This window comes from Manis pentadactyla, chromosome 7 (assembly GCF_030020395.1).
Source record: "Manis pentadactyla isolate mManPen7 chromosome 7, mManPen7.hap1, whole genome shotgun sequence".
Classification (NCBI taxonomy): Eukaryota; Metazoa; Chordata; class Mammalia; order Pholidota; family Manidae; genus Manis; species Manis pentadactyla.
Window position 1 is genome coordinate 143,692,816 of NC_080025.1, and position 19,576 is coordinate 143,712,391.

The 19,576-nt window shown below is 52.9% G+C and overlaps 1 protein-coding gene across 1 annotated transcript; it reads left to right on the plus strand.

The window, feature by feature from the left end:
• The first annotated feature begins 396 nt into the window (after window positions 1-396).
• Window positions 397-6,957, plus strand: AOC1 (amine oxidase copper containing 1). The gene is made up of 5 exons (XM_036899681.2): window positions 397-514; window positions 2,925-4,516; window positions 5,315-5,600; window positions 5,954-6,086; window positions 6,258-6,957. Exons 2-5 carry the CDS (start codon window positions 2,929-2,931, stop codon window positions 6,525-6,527), a joined length of 2,277 nt encoding a protein of 758 aa, XP_036755576.2. The 5' UTR covers window positions 397-514; window positions 2,925-2,928; the 3' UTR covers window positions 6,528-6,957.
• The last annotated feature ends 12,619 nt before the right edge of the window (window positions 6,958-19,576 follow it).

Below are 19,576 nucleotides of genomic sequence, written 5' to 3' on the forward strand. Positions count from 1 at the left end.
TCAATTCTCTATTTTTGATGTTGGTGTCAGTCTCTACCAGCTCCTGCCTTTGTCCATGACTGTTCCAGGTGAGGCGTTTTAGTAAATGTCCCCTCGTCCTTATCCCCAGCCTCTGAGACACCAGCTGCCGTAGCAGGTCATGGCATTGCCCAGCTCGGAGCAGACAGCACGGCAGACGGCTCTGTGGAAGCCGCTGTGCGGCAGGAAGAATGACAGGGCAACAGACTGCGGACAACACAAGTGGCCCCTGGCCGCTGACGTGCTGCAGGCCTGGAGGCTTTCCAAACGTGTGTCCTTGAAGGGGTACCAGGAGCTGCAGCAGCCGGAGCCCCATGCACTTCTGCAGGCCGCTGCCCCTGCCCCCTGCGGGAACCCCTGAGCCTTAGGTCCCCACCTGGGTCGGCGTGCCTCGCCCTGTTCCTCCCTTAAGGGTGGGGTCCAGTAGAGCCATAAAGCTCCAGAGGAGTCGGAGACCAAGGCTCGCGGCAGAGAGAGCCCAGAGCACAGCAAACAGGTATGTTCTGGAGGGGCTTTCAGGGAGCGTCCAGAGGGGTGGCCAGGGAGGGGAGGGCAGCAAGGGAAGAAGGGTGTGCGTGAGCGGCAGGAGCCCAGAGGGAGTCGCCCAGGGCTCTGTGGGAGGCAGGCATAAACTGCCCTGGGTGAGATGGGCAAAGCAAGGGGATGGATGCCATTCTCCTCGGGGTGCCAGAGATAAGAAGCAGGTGGAGAGGGCATGCTTCACAGTGCCCAGCATGGAGGTCTCGCTGGCCACCAAGGTCCCCCTTCTGTGGCTTCACTGCCACTGTCCTCCTCGCCTGCTGCCCACTTGGAATCGGAACAGAGGATCATATTAGGGAAGGAAATGGTTAAAGGAATAGCCAAGTTCAGGTTAAAAGGGCCACAGGTCCCTTCCACATCTCCCTCTTTAGCAAAGCAGAAAGAAATTTGGGGATAAGAGGTTACCAAAAATGGGGTCTGGCCATGAAAGGACGTGGAGGAGCTGAAATGCATTTTACTGAGCCAGAGAAGCCAGCCTGCAAGGGCTGCAAACCCTGATTCCAACTGCAGGACATTCTGCAAACGGCCCAAAGGTCAATGGTTCCCAGGGTTTGGGGGAGAGAGGATGAGCAGGCCGAGCACAGGGGATTTTTAGGATGGTGACAATACTCGGGGTGACACTGTAACGATGGACACATGACATTGTGCTTGTGTCCAAACCCACAGAATGTTCAACAGCAAGTGGGAGCCCTCATGTGGCTGTGTACTGGGGTGATCACAGTGGGTCACTGTAGGTGTCCAGATGGTAATGCATGTCCCTGTGTGGTGGGGTGCTGGTAGAGATGGGCAGGGGTTAAGGGGTGTCTGTGTTAGAGATGGGTATATGGGAAATCTCTGCACCTTCTGCTCAATTTTGCTATGAACCTAGAACTGCTCTAAAAAGTAAAATCTATTTTTTAGAAAATAAGTCTTGACTAAAATTCACTAGTAAACAAGAGCTCACCCCCACACCCTTCTGCTGACTCTGGACTCGCCCAGCAGCCCCTCTGCCTCACCCGCTCCCTTCAGGCTGGGGAGCACGGGTCATGTGAGTCCCAGGGCCTCCCCCAGGGCCCGGGGACAGGCAGGCAACTCGGAGGGGAGTCATTGGCAGCTCTGGGGGTAGGGTAATAAGGTGAAGACCCTGACCACACCATCCATCCCCCAAAATGGAAGGGGAGAGGGTGTCTCCCTGATTGCCGCCTGGGATGACCCCACCCTGAGGGGCCCCTTGGAGGGTCACAACCTAAGTGCCCCACCAGAGGGGCCACAGGGGCCTGTGGGAGGACCGGCCACCCAGTCCTCGTCCTCAAAGCCACGGGTCTACAGCCTGATCACAGCTGAATCATTCTCCATTGTTTAAATTTCTAAATGCTGGTATCACAGACTGAATCTTCATGGGTGACTTTAAAGAGCAGCTAGCATTTCTCGAGTGCCTCCTGCAAGGTGGGAGTTGTTCTGAACAGTTTATCCTTATTGTCCAATTGATTTCTTGCAACAGTCCTGGCAAGTACGTACTGTGGTTGTTATTTTCATTGCACAGTTGAGCAAATGCAACTGGCTCAAGGGCACACCATCGGTCCCGGTGGTGGGATGCACAAGGACTCGAACCCAGGCAGCCTGACACCAGAGTCAACACTGAACTTCCACACTCAATTTCAAAATGTATCTACATAAAAAATAGTGCCATATCAAAAACACAGCTTTGCTGTCAACACCCATGACACAAGAGGCTGAGAAATACAGAGGTGGAGAGATCAGAGCCCAGGTTCTGCCCTGCTGAGAAAATGCACAGAAAATGGTAAAATAAGTTTACATAGGTAAGAAAATACACAGGACTGTAAGAGGTCTATGGACGAGCGAGAAGAGAGAGCAGAATTAAAATCACTGGTAAGCACAGACCTGAACAGCTTTGGGAACTGTGTGTGGCCCCAGGTGCCACCCAGGACTGCCTCAACCAGGGGTGGGGCAAGGGAGATTTCCCATGTGCCCATCTGCAACGCAGACCCCCCCTCACCCCCGCCCTCCTCTACCAGCACCCCACCACACAGGGACATGTGTTATCATCTAGGCAACCAACAGTGACCCACTGTGATCACCCCCGTCCACAGTCCACAGTCCACATGAGGGCTCCCGCTTGCTGTTGAACATTCTATGGGTTTGGACACATGCCCAACGTCATGTGTCCATCATTATAGTGTCACCTCGAGTATTGTCACCATCCTAAAAATACTCTGTGCTCCTCCTGCTCATCCTCTCTCCCCCAAGCTGAGTCTGTAGGAGAACCGCAGGGCTGAGGGTCCCCGCAGTCCAAGGCCTCAGCCTGGTGGAAACCCATTCTCTTCTACCATAAAACAACCAAGTGCATCCCTTCTATTGCATTCCAGAGCCATGGGGCAAGAGACCCTGGCCCTCAGCTGGGCCCTCGCTGCCGTCCTGGTGCTGCAGACACTGGCTGCAGCCGAGCGCTCCCCATGGACCCCACACAGGCGAGCAGAGGTGTTTGCGGACCTCAGCGTCCAGGAGCTGAAGGCTGTGCACAACTTCCTCTGGTCCCGGAAGGAGCTGAACCTGGAGTCCTCCCGAGCACTGACCATGGCCAAGAACTATGTTTTCCTCATTGAGATGCTGTTGCCCAAGAAGCAAAATGTGCTGAGGTTTCTGGATAAAGGTCAAAGGCGTCCCGCTAGGGAGGCGCGAGTCATCATCTTCTTTGGAGCCCAGGAGCACCCTAACATCACTGAGTTTGCGGTGGGGCCCCTGCCGTGGGCCTACTACATGCGAGAGCTGCCCCCCAAGCCGGGGCATGAGGCTGCCTGGGCCTCCAGGCCAGTCTCCTTGGCAGAGTACGCCCTCCTGAGCCACACCCTGCAGGAGGCCACCAAGCCCCTGCACCGGTTTTTCCTTGACACCACAGGCTTCTCATTCCAGGACTGCCACTCCCGATGCCTGACTTTCACAGATGTGGCACCCCGGGGCGTGGCCTCCGGCCAGCGCCACTCTTGGTTCATCTTGCAGCGCTTCGTAGAAGGCTTCTTCTTGCACCCCACTGGGCTGGAGCTCCTCGTGGATCATGGAAGCACGAATGCCCAGGACTGGACGGTGATGCGGGTCTGGTACAACGGGAGGTTCTACCAAAGCGTGGATGAACTGGCACAGAAGTATGAGGCAGGAGAAGTGGATGTGGTGGCCCTGCAGGACCCACCTCCCAAGGGCAAGGAGGAGGAAGAGAGCCTCGAGGAGCCACCCCTCTTCTCCTCCTACACGCCACGTGGGCACTTCCCCCCTCCCATCACTGTGAACGGCCCCCGCCTGGTCCAGCCCCAAGGCCCCCGCTACAAACTGCAGGGCAACACCGTGCTCTACGGGGGCTGGAGCTTTGCCTTCAGGCTGCGCTCCTCCTCCGGGCTGCAGGTCCTGAACGTGCACTTTGCGGGTGAGCGCATAGCCTATGAGGTGAGCGTGCAAGAGGCGATAGCACTGTACGGGGGACACACACCTGCAGGCATGCAGACCAAATACATGGACATGGGCTGGGGCATGGGCAGCACCACTTACGAGTTAGCCCCTGGCATCGACTGCCCAGACACAGCCACCTACCTGGATGCCTTCCACTATTATGATGCTGATGGCCCCGTGCGCTACCCCCGGGCCCTCTGCCTCTTTGAGATGCCCACTGGGGTGCCCCTTCGGCGGCACTTTGATTCCAACTTCAGCGGTGGCTTCAACTTCTATGCGGGTCTCAAGGGACAGGTGCTGGTGCTGCGAACTACATCAACGGTCTACAATTACGACTACATTTGGGACTTCATCTTCTACCCCAATGGGGTGATGGAGGCCAAGATGCACGCCACCGGCTATGTGCACGCCACCTTCTACACCCCCGAGGGGCTGCGCTACGGCACCCGCCTGCACACGCACCTGATCGGCAACATTCACACCCATTTGGTGCATTACCGCATCGACCTGGACGTGGCAGGTAGGACTGGGCTGGGAAGGACCTTCCTGGCCAAACACTGGAATCCAGGCATAACCTACACTCTCTGGAGACGTGTCAAAACTCCCCTGGGGGCGTCAAACCAGGAGAATCTGTGCAGCTGTGAAACCTGCAGTGCTGGAAATCTGTGTGCCCTGAAAACAGGGACAGGGGCTAGTGCCCGGGGGGTGTGGGTGAGGACCCTATCCTTGCCCTGGTGCTGGTTGACCCCCTAGAGGGGCGGAAAGGGGTACGTGGGCCAGGGGGGTGTAAGCGGGCGCTGGCTGGCACCGTGAAGTGGACGCAGTGTCCTCCAAGAGTGCTCATTGTGTCTCTTGGATTCATGATGTCACCACAAAACATGGTACAGGCGGAACAAACAGAACATGGCCTGGCATCAAGTCACATGTCAGAACAGGCTCCCAGGACCAGATGGGTGGCTTCCCCTGCTCAGCCCCATTCACCCGGTGGGTACAGAGGGTACTAGACCCAGTCTCCGCCTGAGCAAGGGGAGCAGTCCCCTCTCCAGGGCACAGCTGCAGCACACAGGCTGGGGGCTCAGCTCTCAGGATCCGCTGCCCGGAGGCATGCAGCCGCCCGACCGCCTCCTGGAGTTCCTCTGTGGTTCTCTGTTTTTGATCCCTTCCTTCCACCCTATGGCTAGCTCAGCGCATACCCCAACCCCGTCTTCACCCCGGAAGGTTTGCTGTTGGGTGTGATCTGGGTGGAGATGCCAGTGTAGAAGGAGGACGCTTCCGTTTAGGGGGCTTGGCTCTCATTCTCTTCCCTGCACACCTGTAGGCACCAAGAATAGCTTCCAGACCCTGCAGATGAAGCTGGAAAACATCACGAACCCCTGGAGCCCGGGGCACCGCATCGTCCAGCCGACTCTGGAGCAGACACAGTTCTCCCGGGAGCGCCAGGCGGCCTTCCGCTTCAAACAGACGCTGCCCCAGTACCTGCTTTTCACCAGCCCCAAGGAGAACCCCTGGGGCCACCAGCGCAGCTACCGCCTGCAGATCCACTCCATGGCCCACCAAGTGCTGCCCCCAGGCTGGCAGGAGGAGCAGGCTGTCACCTGGGCCAGGTGAGGGGTTCCTGGAGGCTGCAGGGCTAGAGGCTCCCTCAAGGTTCCTGAGTCTCCCAGTGTCCGTGTGTCTGTTTCTGGCTGTAGTGGCTGTAAGATCTTGAGTCCATGCGGTGGAGCATCTAGGTATGTGCGTGCTTGTCATACATGTGTGCATGTGTTCTGGGTGCGTGGCCCTGCCTGGGGAGGAGAGCGCGATGTGCATGGGGACCTCAGGGCGCAGCCGGTCAATCTGGCCAACGCCCAGGGCCTGGTCTCACCTTTGAGGGAAGGCAGGAGCTTTTCCCAAGACATTCTGGGAGGGGCTGGGAGGCCCCAGCACCCAGAGGCCCCTGGTTTCTCTGCCTGGGCAGGTACCCCTTGGCGGTGACCAAGTACCGGGAGTCCGAGCTATTCAGCAGCAGCATCTATAACCAGAACAACCCCTGGGACCCACCTGTGGTCTTTGAGGAGTTTCTTCACAACAATGAGAACATTGAAAACGAGGTAGGGGCCCTGCCTTCTTCCAGCCCCAGGCCCATCCCGGGGTCTGTGCCAGTCCCAGGACCGTGTGGACAGCAGGCTCAGTGGTCTAGAGGTGCCCATTCCTTCAGAGTGGAGCTGGGGGCTTGCCCGCCGCACCCCTGGGCCCTCAGCACAGCCCCCTCTCTCCCACAGGACTTGGTGGCCTGGGTCACAGTGGGCTTCCTGCACATCCCCCACTCCGAGGACATCCCCAACACGGCCACTCCAGGGAACTCCGTGGGCTTCCTGCTCCGGCCCTTCAATTTCTTCCCAGAGGACCCCTCCCTGGCCTCCAGAGACACCGTGATCGTGTGGCCCCGGGACAATGGCCCCAACTACGTCCAACGCTGGATCCCCGAGGAGGACCGGGACTGCTTGGTGCCCCCCACTTTCAGCTACAATGGAACCTACAGGCCCGTGTGAAGGGCCCCCTGCCTCCGACTCACACTTCCTAGGAGCCAGAGGGATGGACAGTCAGCCCTCCCCACGCACCAGGCTCAGCTCCGCGTGCTGCCGCTCCGGACCCGCCCCCGACCCAAAAGGAGACCACCCGCCTGGTCATCGACGGAACAGGCTCCCCCCGCCTGCCCCCCGGCGTCCAGAGCCCAAGGACAGCCTTCCTCCATCACTTCCCACCCCTGCCTGGCTCCCGGGAGCCTGAGCAGGGGAGCAGGGGGCGGAGAGCCAGCGACCCTGACCGTCCCCAGGCCGGGACCCTTGGACAGGGGCTCGGGCTGGACTGGGAGCAGAGGAAAACTTTGAATTGGATGTCAGATGTTTCAAATTCATTTAATGCGGCTGTTTAATGACATAATTAAAAAGCGATGGTAGAGTCAGCTCCCAGGGTCGTCAAGGGCAGGATGGAAGGCCCAGCTGGACATGGGTAGTGGGAACAGAAACCCTGGGGTACGCCGCACAAGGACCCCTGAATTCAGGGAATTGTTGCCTGGCGATGAGGGCGCTAAGAAGCCGCCAGCGCCCAGGCATTCCAGAGATGCGCTAGCAGGAAACACTTCCAGCCCAGGACCAGGGGGCAGAGAGGAAAGAGGCGCTCCCGGACCAGGGAGCAGACTCCGCGGGGGAAGTGGGCCCCTGTGGGCCTGTCTGCGGCCCGAGGAGGAGGCAGAGTCAGACCCGCCCCCTCCCCGCCGGCCGCGCCTCCCTGGCCGTCCACTGCGGGACCAGCAGCCCAGGAGACACAGGCCTGTCCCCAGAGATGGAACAGAGGAGGGGAGGGTAAGGAAGGGTCTCAGCATCAGCACAGCAGGCTGAATGCAGCAGGTGGACGGGGGGAGCCTCCGTCTCCACCTTGCACCTCACCGAGCTCAGGTTGTTCAGTAAATTGGCCAATAGCCATAGTGGCCCCCAGGAAACAGGACCAGTGGTGCTCAGACAATGCCAGAGTGGTCTGGACCCAAAATCCGTGGGGTTAATCTCCCGGAGGAGGACCCCCGACCACACTTTTTGGGGTGGTCAGAGTGCCCCACCCGTGTCATGGCTGTGTCCTGTAATTTGCCTCCCATGTGGCTGGTGGTCCTCTGGCAGCTCACAGACCCAGAATATAGGGGCAGCGACACCCTCAGCGCTGCCTGCACATTTCTCTGGGTGAATGTGCCCAAGAGGGAGACCCTGTTATACACACCTCCACCAGCCAGCCCTGGCAGAGGCGCAGACCCTGGGAAGGGGTGGTGGGGCCTATGCATTTCCCCAGGATAGGGCCAAAGAAAAGCTGGCAGATAACCCCCATACCAGGCTTGGCAAAGCTGGGGTGGGGGGCAGTGGCAGGAGAAGCAAGGGGCTGGGCTCTGAGTGGGGTCCCTCCTTGCAGAGGACCACCAAGATCCCAACAGGACTGAGAAGCGCAGAGAGAACCAAGCTTTACACACACACACACACACACACACACACACACACACACACACACACACACACACACACACACACACACACACCAGGCAAACAGCTCCCGGTGCCTATGCAGACAGAGAAAGCGGCGGGAGAACCAGATTGCTGGCCTAAGGAAGGGGACGCTAGGACACGGGGGAACCCAAGCCCTGTTGCAGGTGGTGGCCTTTCAGGAGGGGTGGACACTAAGGCAGGGCCGTGGCACGAGGGGAGCTTGAGAAAACACAACCCCCTTGCCTGGCGCACACAGAAACCCCTGACTCAGAGCCAACAGGTACTAGGATTTCTTTAAGAATTCTTTCATTTTTGTCATTTTAAGTATAAAAAGTATGAAGAGTTACAAATCAAGGGCTTCCAGGTGTCTGGGTTCTGATCCCAGGGAAGTAGGACTTTAGCCCGGCAGCCCAAGGGCAGGAGCTGGGGTAAAATGCTGCACAAATACCCTGAGACCCAGTTTCTCTGGCCTTCAGGTGACAGCTGACTCAGTCCTTCCTCCAAGCCGTGTGGTGCACAGCTTCCTGACTGGGGTGCATTTCATGCCCCCCAGATCTCATTTCCTCTGCCTGCTCTATCTTCTCAATACCCACTGCTCCAGTGCCCTTGCCCTGGGGCCAGTCTGTTGCCCTCTGGCTCTCCTCCCACCTCACCCCAGCCTTTCAGGGAGAAACCAAGGCCATACGTCAACCTGCTGAACCCCGCCACTGCCCGTGTGGCACGGACCTCCCCAGACACGTGCCGTGGAAAAGGCAGGTGTTCCATTTGGGTGCTGAGGTACAAGTTGGGGAAGTCACCTTCCTGCTCTTCTGGGCTTCTCCCCACAGCTTCTGCTATCTCCCCTTAGTCACTTAGGGCCACGCTAATTACAAAGGCCACCGTGGTGACACAGTGTCGGCGCTGAAAGGTGATCCGGCCACTTGGTACAGAGTGGAGCCCAGAGAGAGAAGACTGGCACCAGTCACACTGTCGGCGGGAGACCGGGAGTGACCTGTGTGCCCAAGGGCAGGGGACCTTCCAGCGAAGCTCTGGAATTTCTAAGACTCCAAGGCCTGTTTTTGTTGTCTGAACTCTGCTTTTGACATTGTTGGCCATTTGGGCTCGTGCCGGCAGTCAGCAGAAGGAGACTAGCAAGTCCACCCACACGAGCACCCTTCGCCCGGAGCTCCCACGGCCCCCGTTCCTCCGCTGCAGGCTGCTGCCAGGTCAGCCTCCCTTGGCGTTCATTTCCTGCTCAGCCAGGCAGTGAGTCATCTCCCCACCTCCTCTCCTGCTTTAACCATTGCTCTAAAAGCAAAGACTAAGGAATGAGAGGTCACATGGAGCCCTCTATTTAGTCCAGAAATTCTCACCCTAGGGGAGGGGTCGCCCCATTGACAGGGGTAGCTAAGCAGCCCCCACTGGGTTCTGGGAGCATGCCTGGGCTGCGAAGCTGAAGAAGGTTGGGAATTCTCGGTGTTCTCAGAGGCCCACTGACGTTCAGGGCTCTGGAGCACTCATTGTGTCGCCTGCTGAAAGATGACTTGGGGCTGAGGTCAAATGAGCCAGCCCGGGCTCCCGCCAGCTTCTGTGTTGTGAGGTTGGCGAGAGGAACGCTGTCGGCCATGTGTCCACCAGGTGGCGCAGCACACCGTAGCCATCAGCGCCATCAAGGCAGCTGAGGTTTATTCTCAGATGAACACGGCAGGAACTGGAAATGCACTCAGGTGCAAGGCTGCAGATTGACCACATACCGCAGAAACAGAAACATAATGTTTTCATTTGGACTAAGTTCAGCTGAATGTAACAGAAAAATACAACAGCGGCTTCAACAAGAGAGAAGTTTTGTTTCTATGTAAAAGGCAGCCCAGTGCTGGTATAGGACCTCCACGAAGGTGTCCGAGAAGCAGCCTCCTTCCTGCTCACCACAGCCACCTAAGATGTGGCCCTCAGCTTCCGAGTCCAAAGTGGCTGCTAGAGCTCAGCTATCGCATCTGAGTACCAGGCTGTGAGACAGAGAAAGAGAAAGGCATGGCCCCACACTCTGAGTAGCTTTCCCAGAACACAGAGCAGCCTACTTACAACTCATTGGCCAGACAGGAAGGTGGGGGCTGGAGTCTTTTGCTTGAGCACTACTACCTTCAAATAATTTCAGGGTTCAGTTTGGAAGAAGAATGTGAGAATGGAGTGCTCCAAGCAACTAGCAATGTTGGCCACATATTACATGCCTCTGGACACAGCATATTTCCACCCCCTGGCAACTGGGATGACTGCGGCCCCCTCACTGCCTCCCCTGCAGCTGATATGACTGCCACACCCAGATTCTCCCACACTCCAAGAGGGGCACTTTTCCCTGAAGGTCCTGTGCAAACCTCCCGTCGGACATGTCATCCCACCCAGCGCACCACATGCCCGCCCCCCGCAGCCACCTGCACTGCCCCCTGTGCTCCTCAGCTTGCGGATTCCAACACCGTGTCCCTGTCACCCAGCCACTAACCAGGGACTCATCCTAGGCACCACTCCCCCCACACGGCCACCCCATCTTTTTACGCTCCAGACCCCATTTTCCTGAAATTTCCTGACCCATCCTACCCATTTCCTGCTTCTCACCCCAGGCCCGAGCTGACCCTGAGTCTCACCTCCTTCAGACCATCCTCGACTTGGCTTCCAGAGGGGTCACTCCGAAATCCAAATCAAACCATGTCACCCACCTGATCAAAGCTTCAGCAGCTCCCACTGTCCTCGGGGGAAAATCTGAACTTCCACATGGCTTCTCAAGGCCCTTGGGACATGGCCTGTCCTTACATCCTCCTCCTTAAATACTCCGTACTGAGTATTTACTACCATGTGCTCATTCCAGTGCCGACACCTCTCATCCTAACCCTCTGAGGTGGTGGGTGAGAGTGACTATCACTCAGCAAATATTCACACTCCCCCAGAAGGTGCTTCCCCACGCCAGAGTGGGGCTTCCCCACATGACTTGCTTTGGCCAATGGGACGTCAGTAGACAGAACATAAACAGAAGCATGTGATTCCCTGGCATGGTTTGGTTCCCTGCTTGCTCTCCAGAAACCCAGGGTAGGAGAGCTTCCTCCAGAAAGCCTTCAGCCTGGGTCCCAGGGCAAACACAGGTAGATCACATCTGAACTCAGTCAAACCCAGGTTACCCCCAGCCCCAAGCAGAGAGGTCCAGCCACACCTGTCCTGGATTAGCCCAACTACAGTTGGAGGGTTTAACCCCGTGAGTGTGAGAACAGATACAGGTTCTGCCCCCACCCGCTGAGTTCGAGGACCACACGTTATGCAACATGGTGATGATAATAGCTGACTCCTAAAAGTAGGGATTATTAGCCCCATTTTCCAGCCATCCCAAAACTTGTCACCTCAGGCCCTTGGCATCTCCTGTTGCCTCTAAGTCTGCCCCTCATGGCCCTTTACCTAGCTGCCTCTGCCCCGTTCTTCAGGTCTCAGTTCAAATGGCCTTCGCGACAAGGCCTGTGGGAGCCCCCACCTCACAGTCGCTAGCACAGTGCTGATTTCTTCCCTCACCCCCCCAATGTGAACGCACCCATGTGCTTACATCCTCCTCAGCCTACAGCTGTCTCCCCACCTGGGATACAGCTGCCTGGTAGGGGGCCTTGAGGGACTCCACCTCTCTTCTGCTTTCCCAGCAGCCTGTGCACGCTGCTTTGTTACCCACTCACCTGTCTGCCTCACCAGACTGAAGCCCGGGGCTCATTTATACACCCCAGGGCCTGCATCTCCAGGGGCTGGAACAGAGCAAGCCCTATACCAATGCTGAATTTCAGGTCTGCTCCCACAGTGCTGGCTCAGTCATGGGCAAGTCACCTCCCTTCTGTGCCAGACAGAGCTGCTTGAGCAGCTCCTGACTCTCAGGTGGGACCCCACGTTTAAAGATGTCTCCAGAGACTAGACAGCCTCTCTCCATGACATAACTTCCCCACCCCAGCTCCAGCAGGAGGAAGCAAAGCCCTCACAGACCCACAGCCCTGGTGCTGGCATGTACCCCACCCAGCCTGCCCTGGCAGCCCACCACCTGACAGTGCCCAATGTCCCTCCCTTCATGAGGGCCAGGTCCCCGTGGGTTCCTTTGACAGCGGAGTGTCTCCGATGCCCTGGCTCTGGACCACACTACAGAGGGGTGTCAAAGCCCCAGCTCAGTGCACCCGTGGCTTAGTGGTAAGCCCCGTAGTCTGAGGAAATGACAAAATCATGGTGGAAATGTAGAAACCCCCTCCCTGGGGGCTTGGGCATGCCAGGAGTGCACTGGGGGCAAGGGGAGTATGCCAGAGACCTGAGTCTAACACACACGGCAGAGGGGGCCCGGCAGGGAGGGAACAGCTTGAGCAGAGACCCAAAGAAGATAAACACTGTACTCCGAGCAGGGACCTGCAGCCGTCCGCGTGGTTGTAAAGGCTGGGAGGCCAGAGATGGACCTTGGGGTCTGCTCCCCGCAGCGCGGAGGCGTGATGGGATCTGCAATTGTTCCGGCTCACTGCGTGACCACCAGGACAGCGGGTTTGGGAGGAACAAGAATGGAGGCAGAGAGACGAGGTAGAACTCTGAGAATTCATGCCAGAGATGATAAGACACTAAATCAAGGCAGTGGTGGGAAGGTTAGAAAAAGAGGCAGATTCCAGAATAATCCAGGAGGTGAAACACTGGGGTGTGTTGATGGGTATAGAGAAGGAAGGAGAGGGAGCAGCTTGGGGGGCTTCAAGCTTGGGTGCCAGGGTGGTACCAGCACCCCAGCAAGGGACCCAGGCTGGGGGAGGGAAGGGGACCTGGGGCTGAGTAATGGGGAGCAGGGGCCAGGGCAGGGGGGACACAGGACCAGGGGAACGAGAGGTGGGAAGACCTGGGGAGAGCTCGTCTGAGGCCAGGTCAGAGAGAGGGGGCAGTGGAAGGAGATTGGAAGGAGAGGCCAAAGCCGGATGTGGAGACAGAGAAAATGGGAGACAGACAGACAGAGGGGCAGAGACAGAGACAGAGAGGCCAGGCGTGCTGGCGCAGGCAGGGCACGTAAAGCCCTCCCTCTGCCCTCCCAGGGACACATCTTTCTTTCACGTGCCACCTTCTCCTTCAAGCCTCTCCTTCAGGTCCCTCATTTCCTCTGATAACTGTCATTTTGCATTACTCAGGACCTTTGTCAAGTTGCAAGTGATGAAAGCCCAGCCTGAGCAGGTGAGTAAGAGACGAGCTGTGAAAAGCTGTCCGGGCCAGAGTAGCCGAGCCCCTGGCCCCAGGGCTGGACCACCAGAGGTCAGTGCCTGGGCTGGTGCCAGAGCCCCGGGCCGTGGAGCTCATCCTCACGTGGCGGGGACACTGCAGGCCCCAGCCTGAGGTGGGTGGTCCTGTGCCCCCTCCGCCTCCCTCTCTCCTCCAGGCTGGGGGCTCCTCTGCTCCTTGCAACCTGCTGTCACCCCCTCCTTGCTTCTCAGCCCTGTTTCCCTCTAGATTTTGAGGCGCTCACACACTTATACCACATATTTGTTTGGCAGTGACGCTGAAGGTCCCCATGGTCACTGATACCCAGGGCCACAAAAGCGCCAGTCTCGGCAGGGTGTGGCCAGCGCCCAGCCCCGGGCCGCCCCTCCACGCGGGGGCTGCAGGGCTCTGGCCCTCCTGAGGCGACCAAGACAGCAGAGGCTTTCCTGGCAGCCTCGCCACAGCTGAGTCACGCAGAGGTTTTTTGTTTCCATAAAACATGTTTTAAAGATTATAAAAGTAACTACATACTCACTGGAGAAAAATTTGAAAACACAGAAAAATATAAAAGTTATCATTAAAAATCACATATAATCTCTCATTTCGATATATTTCTCTTCTGCCTTTTGCTTGTGCAGATTTCAAAACATTTTTAAACAATGTTGACTTAGTCTGTATAAAGCTTCACTTACCCTTTTATCAAGAACATTTTGCATATCATTAAAAGTTCTGTGAAAATACTACTTTGAACGTGGTACTGAGATTCCTCTCCTGGGTTCCTACTGCAACAGCTGACAGCAACTCCTCTCTGCTGATTGCTTTGTGGATTGCTTCATTTAACAACCCACCATGTGGCTTCCCTAGTGAGCAAGCAGTTATTTTCCCCACTGTACAAATGAGGAAACCGAGGCTTGGAGAAGCCAAGTAACTTGTCATAGTGACACAGCTAGTAAGTGGCAGGTCCCCGTTTTGAACCCAAACAGCCTGACTCACAGCCAAGTTCTCTCATACCGCATCTCACAGGCATGCCAGGCAATGTCTGTGAGTAACAGGAAGGCGTCATCACCCTACACCAGCACTGAGCTCTGTCCGTCCAGCACAGTGATGGAGGGGGCTTCCCATGAGCATAGGTAAAATGTATATATATATATTCCCATGAGCCTATAGGTGAAACCCCATTTGACTTAAAGAACCTGTAAGTCATGAAGTTGCAGTGTGGAGCCGAGGGCTGAGGTGCAGCTATGCCATGTGGGCTGGGGGCATGGGGACAGACAGCCCTGCACCACACAGAGCCGCACAGTAATTCGGAAAACTAGAATTTGAAGGGAATCACTTCAGCTTTTCACAGCTGCGTATCGAACCCTGCAACAAACATCACACTTAGTGGAGAAACATTTCCTTTAAGACTGGCAAGAAAATAAGGATGCCAATTAGCACTGCTATTATGTAGCAAAGAACTGGAGGTCCCGGCCAAGACTATACAACAAGAAAAAGAAATAAGAGATGTGAGGATTGGGAGGAAAGAGATAAAAATGTCATTATTTGGGGACAATATGATAATATACATAGAAATCTGAACAAATTATTGGAATTAATAAGAGTGTAATTGGATGGATGTAAGATCAACTTACAAAATTCACTAATACTTTCCCTATACCCCACTAACGTCTGAGGATATATAACTGAAAATAGTATAGCATTCATAATAAAAACAAAAGCAACAAACGCCTGAAAATATAACCACAACAAAAAATAACAAAAACAAAAAACAACAGAGGAAATTTTTATCTTCTATTAAAAGATCTAAATACATGGAACAATCCAAGTTGTTGGGTGAGACAACTTAACATAAAAATATCAGTTCCAGCCAAGTATTATCACTGTTGTAATCCTAATCACATTCTAACTGTACTTGTTTAGGAACTCAAACTTACTCTAAAATATATAAAGAAGAATAAAAGTTCCCAAATTACTAACATGATTTAGAAGAGAGGGTCAAAGAGAAATTGGTCTTATCAGAGATAAACATATACACCAAGGCCATAGCAATAAAACGGTGAAGTGCTAGCGCCATAAACCAAAATGGAAGATTCAGCCTCAGACCCACGGGTACATGAGAGCTTTGTGATGGGAGACGGCACCACATGTCAGTGTGGAAAGAAGAACTTACTCAGCAAATGATCGTGGGGAAAACTAATACTCTGTATTGGGGGGAGCAGGAGGCTGGGTACCTACTACACGCCATATGCACAGGGGGTTCCGGGTGAACTGAAGATTTAAGTGGGAAAGGTATAAACTCTAAAGCTAATAGGAAAAAAGTGTACAAGAATATGTTTGATACCTGGGGTTGAATTCAGGGAAGATTTTAAAATAAGACCTAGAAAACACAAGCTATCAGTCGAAACTTGATGTTTTCACTTTATCACAATTAAGAACTCTGTTCAAAAGGAACAGACAAAATTAACACACTGACACCCAATTGGAAAAAGACATTCCCAACATCTGAAACTGACCAGGCATGAATAGAACATACGAGAAAGGAAAGCCGTAAAAGAGCACGCTAAAAGGCTGAACGGGAAGCCCCAGAAGACCAAATGCTTAAACAAGCACATGCAGGGTTGCTCACCTGCTGACGATCAGAAAAATCAAAATTACAGTGACATATACTTGAGTCCCATCAGAATGGAAAACATAGAAAAGGGTATACAATGGGCAGCTGTCATACACAGCTGTCCAAAATCTTTTGAAGGCTTCTGCACAGGGTGAATATTGTCTTCCTCATGTTGGGTGGGTGAGGGGAACCGTAGGTCCACGCCTTGCTTGCTGTTAGGGAATGGACATGGGGTTTAGGCTCCACTAACCGCTCACAGCCTAACAAAACTGGCCGTGGCTTCCTGCTTTGGGAAGTCCTGATCAGGGTGGAGGCATGACGTGGAATCATTCTTGGAAGCTCATTCTTGAGTGTGTTCCTTCTAAGTTCCCTGACTCTGTGGTCTACCTAATACCCTTAATAAATCCCTTTCTCCTTAAACTAGAGTGGATTCTGATATTTGCAAATAATAAACCTGATCAATACAGTCACTCCTACCAGGTATTAATAAGAATCTATTTATTCAACAAATATCTACCACATGCCTGTTAGGTAGATAAAGTCCATGCTACTTGGAGCTTCTACCTAATTTGTATAGTAAAGAAATAAACAAACATACATAAAATGTCAAGCAGTGGTCCCAGCTATGGAGAAAAGCCAAGAAGGAAAGTGATGGGGTTGCTACTTTATCTAGGTAGGTCAGGAAGTGTTCTTTGACAAGGTGCCCTTTGCGCAGAGGCCCAGAAAGGTAAGGGGGTCATGTGGCCACCTGGAGGAAGAGCACCCCATGTGACAACGTGGCTCTTGTTGTCCCGAGGATATTATGCCAAGTGCCATAAGCCAATCATAATAAGACAAACACTGTGTCAGTCCACTCACGTGAGGCGTTTACAGTTCTCACAGCTACATCAGGGCCCCTCTGAAACTAGAGAGCTTAGGAGGACAAATCAGTGAACGGCGAGTTACAAAATGGATTCCCATGTAAAAACTGTATGCTAACATCACCCTGACATACATTAGGGAAACTAAGTCAAAGCTACAATGAGCTACCATGACATACCCATTAGTAAAACCAGAAAACAACGAGTGTTGGTGAGAATGTGGAGAAATTGGCACCCTGTGCTCTGCTGTGGGAGTAGAAACTGGAGCGACTGCCATGGGAAATAGAATTCCCGGATGACCCAGCAGTTCCGCTTCCAGGTAGATACCCGAAAGAACTGAGAGCTGAGTCTCTAAAAGGTATTTGTACACCCACATTCACAGCAGCGTAGTTCACAGTGAGCTGAAACGTAGGGAAGCCAGGTGTCCATCTGTGGGTGAGTGGGTAAGCACACTGTGGCCTGTCCACACCAGGGAGTGTCATTCAGCCTTAGTGAATGATAAGATATCAGAAATCCCGACACCTGCTACATGGGTGACCTTGAAGACATTATGCCAAGTGAAATAAGCCCGGCACAAAGACAAATTACATATGATTCCACTTAGAGGAGGTGCTTGCGGTAGTCAGGGTCACAAACACAGCAAGCAGAACAGGAGCTGACGGGGAAGAACAGGGAGTTATTGCTGAACAGGGATAGAGTTTCCGTTTTGCAAGATGAAAAGAGTGAAGTGAACAACAATGTGAATGTGCTTAAAACCACTGAACTGCACACTGAAGAATGGTTAAGATGGTAAATTTTGTTAGAGTGTATTTTACGAGGTTTCTTTTTAATGCAAAAATAATTCTCTTTCCTCCCGCCTAGAAAGAAATAAAGAAGAGTTGATGTGCCCGGGACATTGGGATGATCCTGCAGAAGTGGCAGGTCAGGGGATGGCCCTTGGCCATTTGCCGATGACTGTTTCCTTCCCCTGTGAATGTACGGATTTTGAACACTGTCACCAAGAGAGACTGGTACCCAAGGCCAGGGCGTCCAGGTCCCCCAGGACACCCAATGTAGATTATAACAAGGGGAGAGCACAGAATGTGCTTCAGCTCGTTAGGTTTTATGTCTTACATTGTTTCATTAGATAGCTTTGCTTGCCTGCTGCTGTTCAATATCTCTGCAAGAACAGAGGAAGCCCTCATCGCAGTCCCCCCAATGAGGACAGGGATTGAAATCCATCATCATGACAAGTAGTGATTCTACAACATTTTGCTACGCTGATGGACAGTGACTGTAAAGGGGTATATAGGGGGGACCTGGTATAGGGAAGAGCCTCGTGAACAAAATATTCGTCATGTAAGTGTAGATTAATGATAAAAAAAAAAGCAATTCCTGTGTGATGACCTCCAATTAGTTCTACACAATGATATAAAGGGCATATAAAAGTGTAGGCATACCAGAGACGGGTAAGATTCCTCAAGGGAGGAACAACCTAAGACAGGCACAGTCGCAGGAGGGTCATCAGGTGAGAAATTGGGGATCAACAGAGGTGAGGCTTAGAACCTCACCCCCCTGTTCTGAGAGAAATCTTCTGCATACGTGGATGTTTGATTGCCCTTGTCTAGCTTGGATTAACACATAGTCTACAGGCACACACCTGATCATCTACATTTGCTCTCTTACAACACTAAACTATGTTTTCTACCTTTATCTTGTATCTACCTACCACTTCAGCATTTTATTAAAAATAATAATAATAAAGAGAGAAATGTGGTATCCACAGATAAATCAAGTATAAAAACCAAATGAGTATTCATATTTGAACTGACTGTTTATAGTTCATAATGCATGAGCAAAACCGAAGGTTTCTGTGATGACTGCCCTTGTACTGTTCACTATGTAACTTATTCATTATGTAAGAATTTGTTCTCCATGTAAGAACTTGTTTGTTATGCCTCAGAAGATTGGAGACTGACAAAAATTAGGCTTGGGGTGGATTAATGATTGTGCATTGAGCACTGACTCCCCTATACAGAATTTTATTGTTGTTAGCAACCATTTGATCAATAAATATGAGAGATGCCCTCACAAAAAAAAAAAATACACACTTCCAATTGTAAAATAAATAAGTAACCGGGATGTAATGTATAGCATAAGGAATATAGTCAAAATATTGTAACAACTTGGTATGGTGATAGCTGGTACCTAGAATTGTCATGTATATAAATGTTGAATCACTGTGTTGTACACCTGAAACTAATGTAATACTGTGTGTCAACTACTCTTCAATAAAAAATAATTATCTAAAGAAAAAAAAGAATGAAATCTGAGGGGAGAATTTTTGCTGAGATGTCAAATGCAGTCACTAGGAACAGCAGTTGTACTAACTGCATTTTTACACCCTAAAACACTAAGAAGGAATCCGGCAAAACAGTTTTATGCTCACCAGCATGGGGCGCTTTTGATTAAATTTCAAGGGTTCTGTGAATTAACCTTTTTTTCATCAAGGTATAATTTTTAAACAGTTATGTTTTATTCACTTTGGGAAATCTACCTTTGTCAAAAAACGGACAGATTATTTTGGTGTCCAAAATTCACCTGACAAATGTCATTGTTGACATTTTTGCTTTTGGCATTAATAAAAGAATAATTTCAAAAAAAAAAAAAAGAAATCCATCATCATAACTATCAATCATCTTGGGCAGAGCGAAGCGGTGCAGCCAGCCTTGATGCAGAGAAGCATGATGTTACAGCCACAGTTTCCTGTGGACTATCTTTCTGTCTGCCTCTCCTCAAAAGGGGAGTGGGACAGAGTGCAGGGGTCCTGAGCAAGGAGAGAGCCCTCCTCAATGGACAGCCGAGCACCGCTGAGGGTGGTGTCCGCCTGTCGCTCTGTGTACTAGTCTTCATTA

Bases quoted from the DNA above. Each gene is read 5' to 3' on its own strand.
- AOC1 (XM_036899681.2), top strand. From the start codon at position 2,929: ATGGGGCAAGAGACCCTGGCCCTCAGCTGGGCCCTCGCTGCCGTCCTG. The intron at 4,517-5,314 runs GTAGGACTGGGC...GCACACCTGTAG, and splicing joins CATCGACCTGGACGTGGCAG to GCACCAAGAATAGCTTCCAG. The intron at 6,087-6,257 runs GTAGGGGCCCTG...TCTCTCCCACAG, and splicing joins ATGAGAACATTGAAAACGAG to GACTTGGTGGCCTGGGTCAC.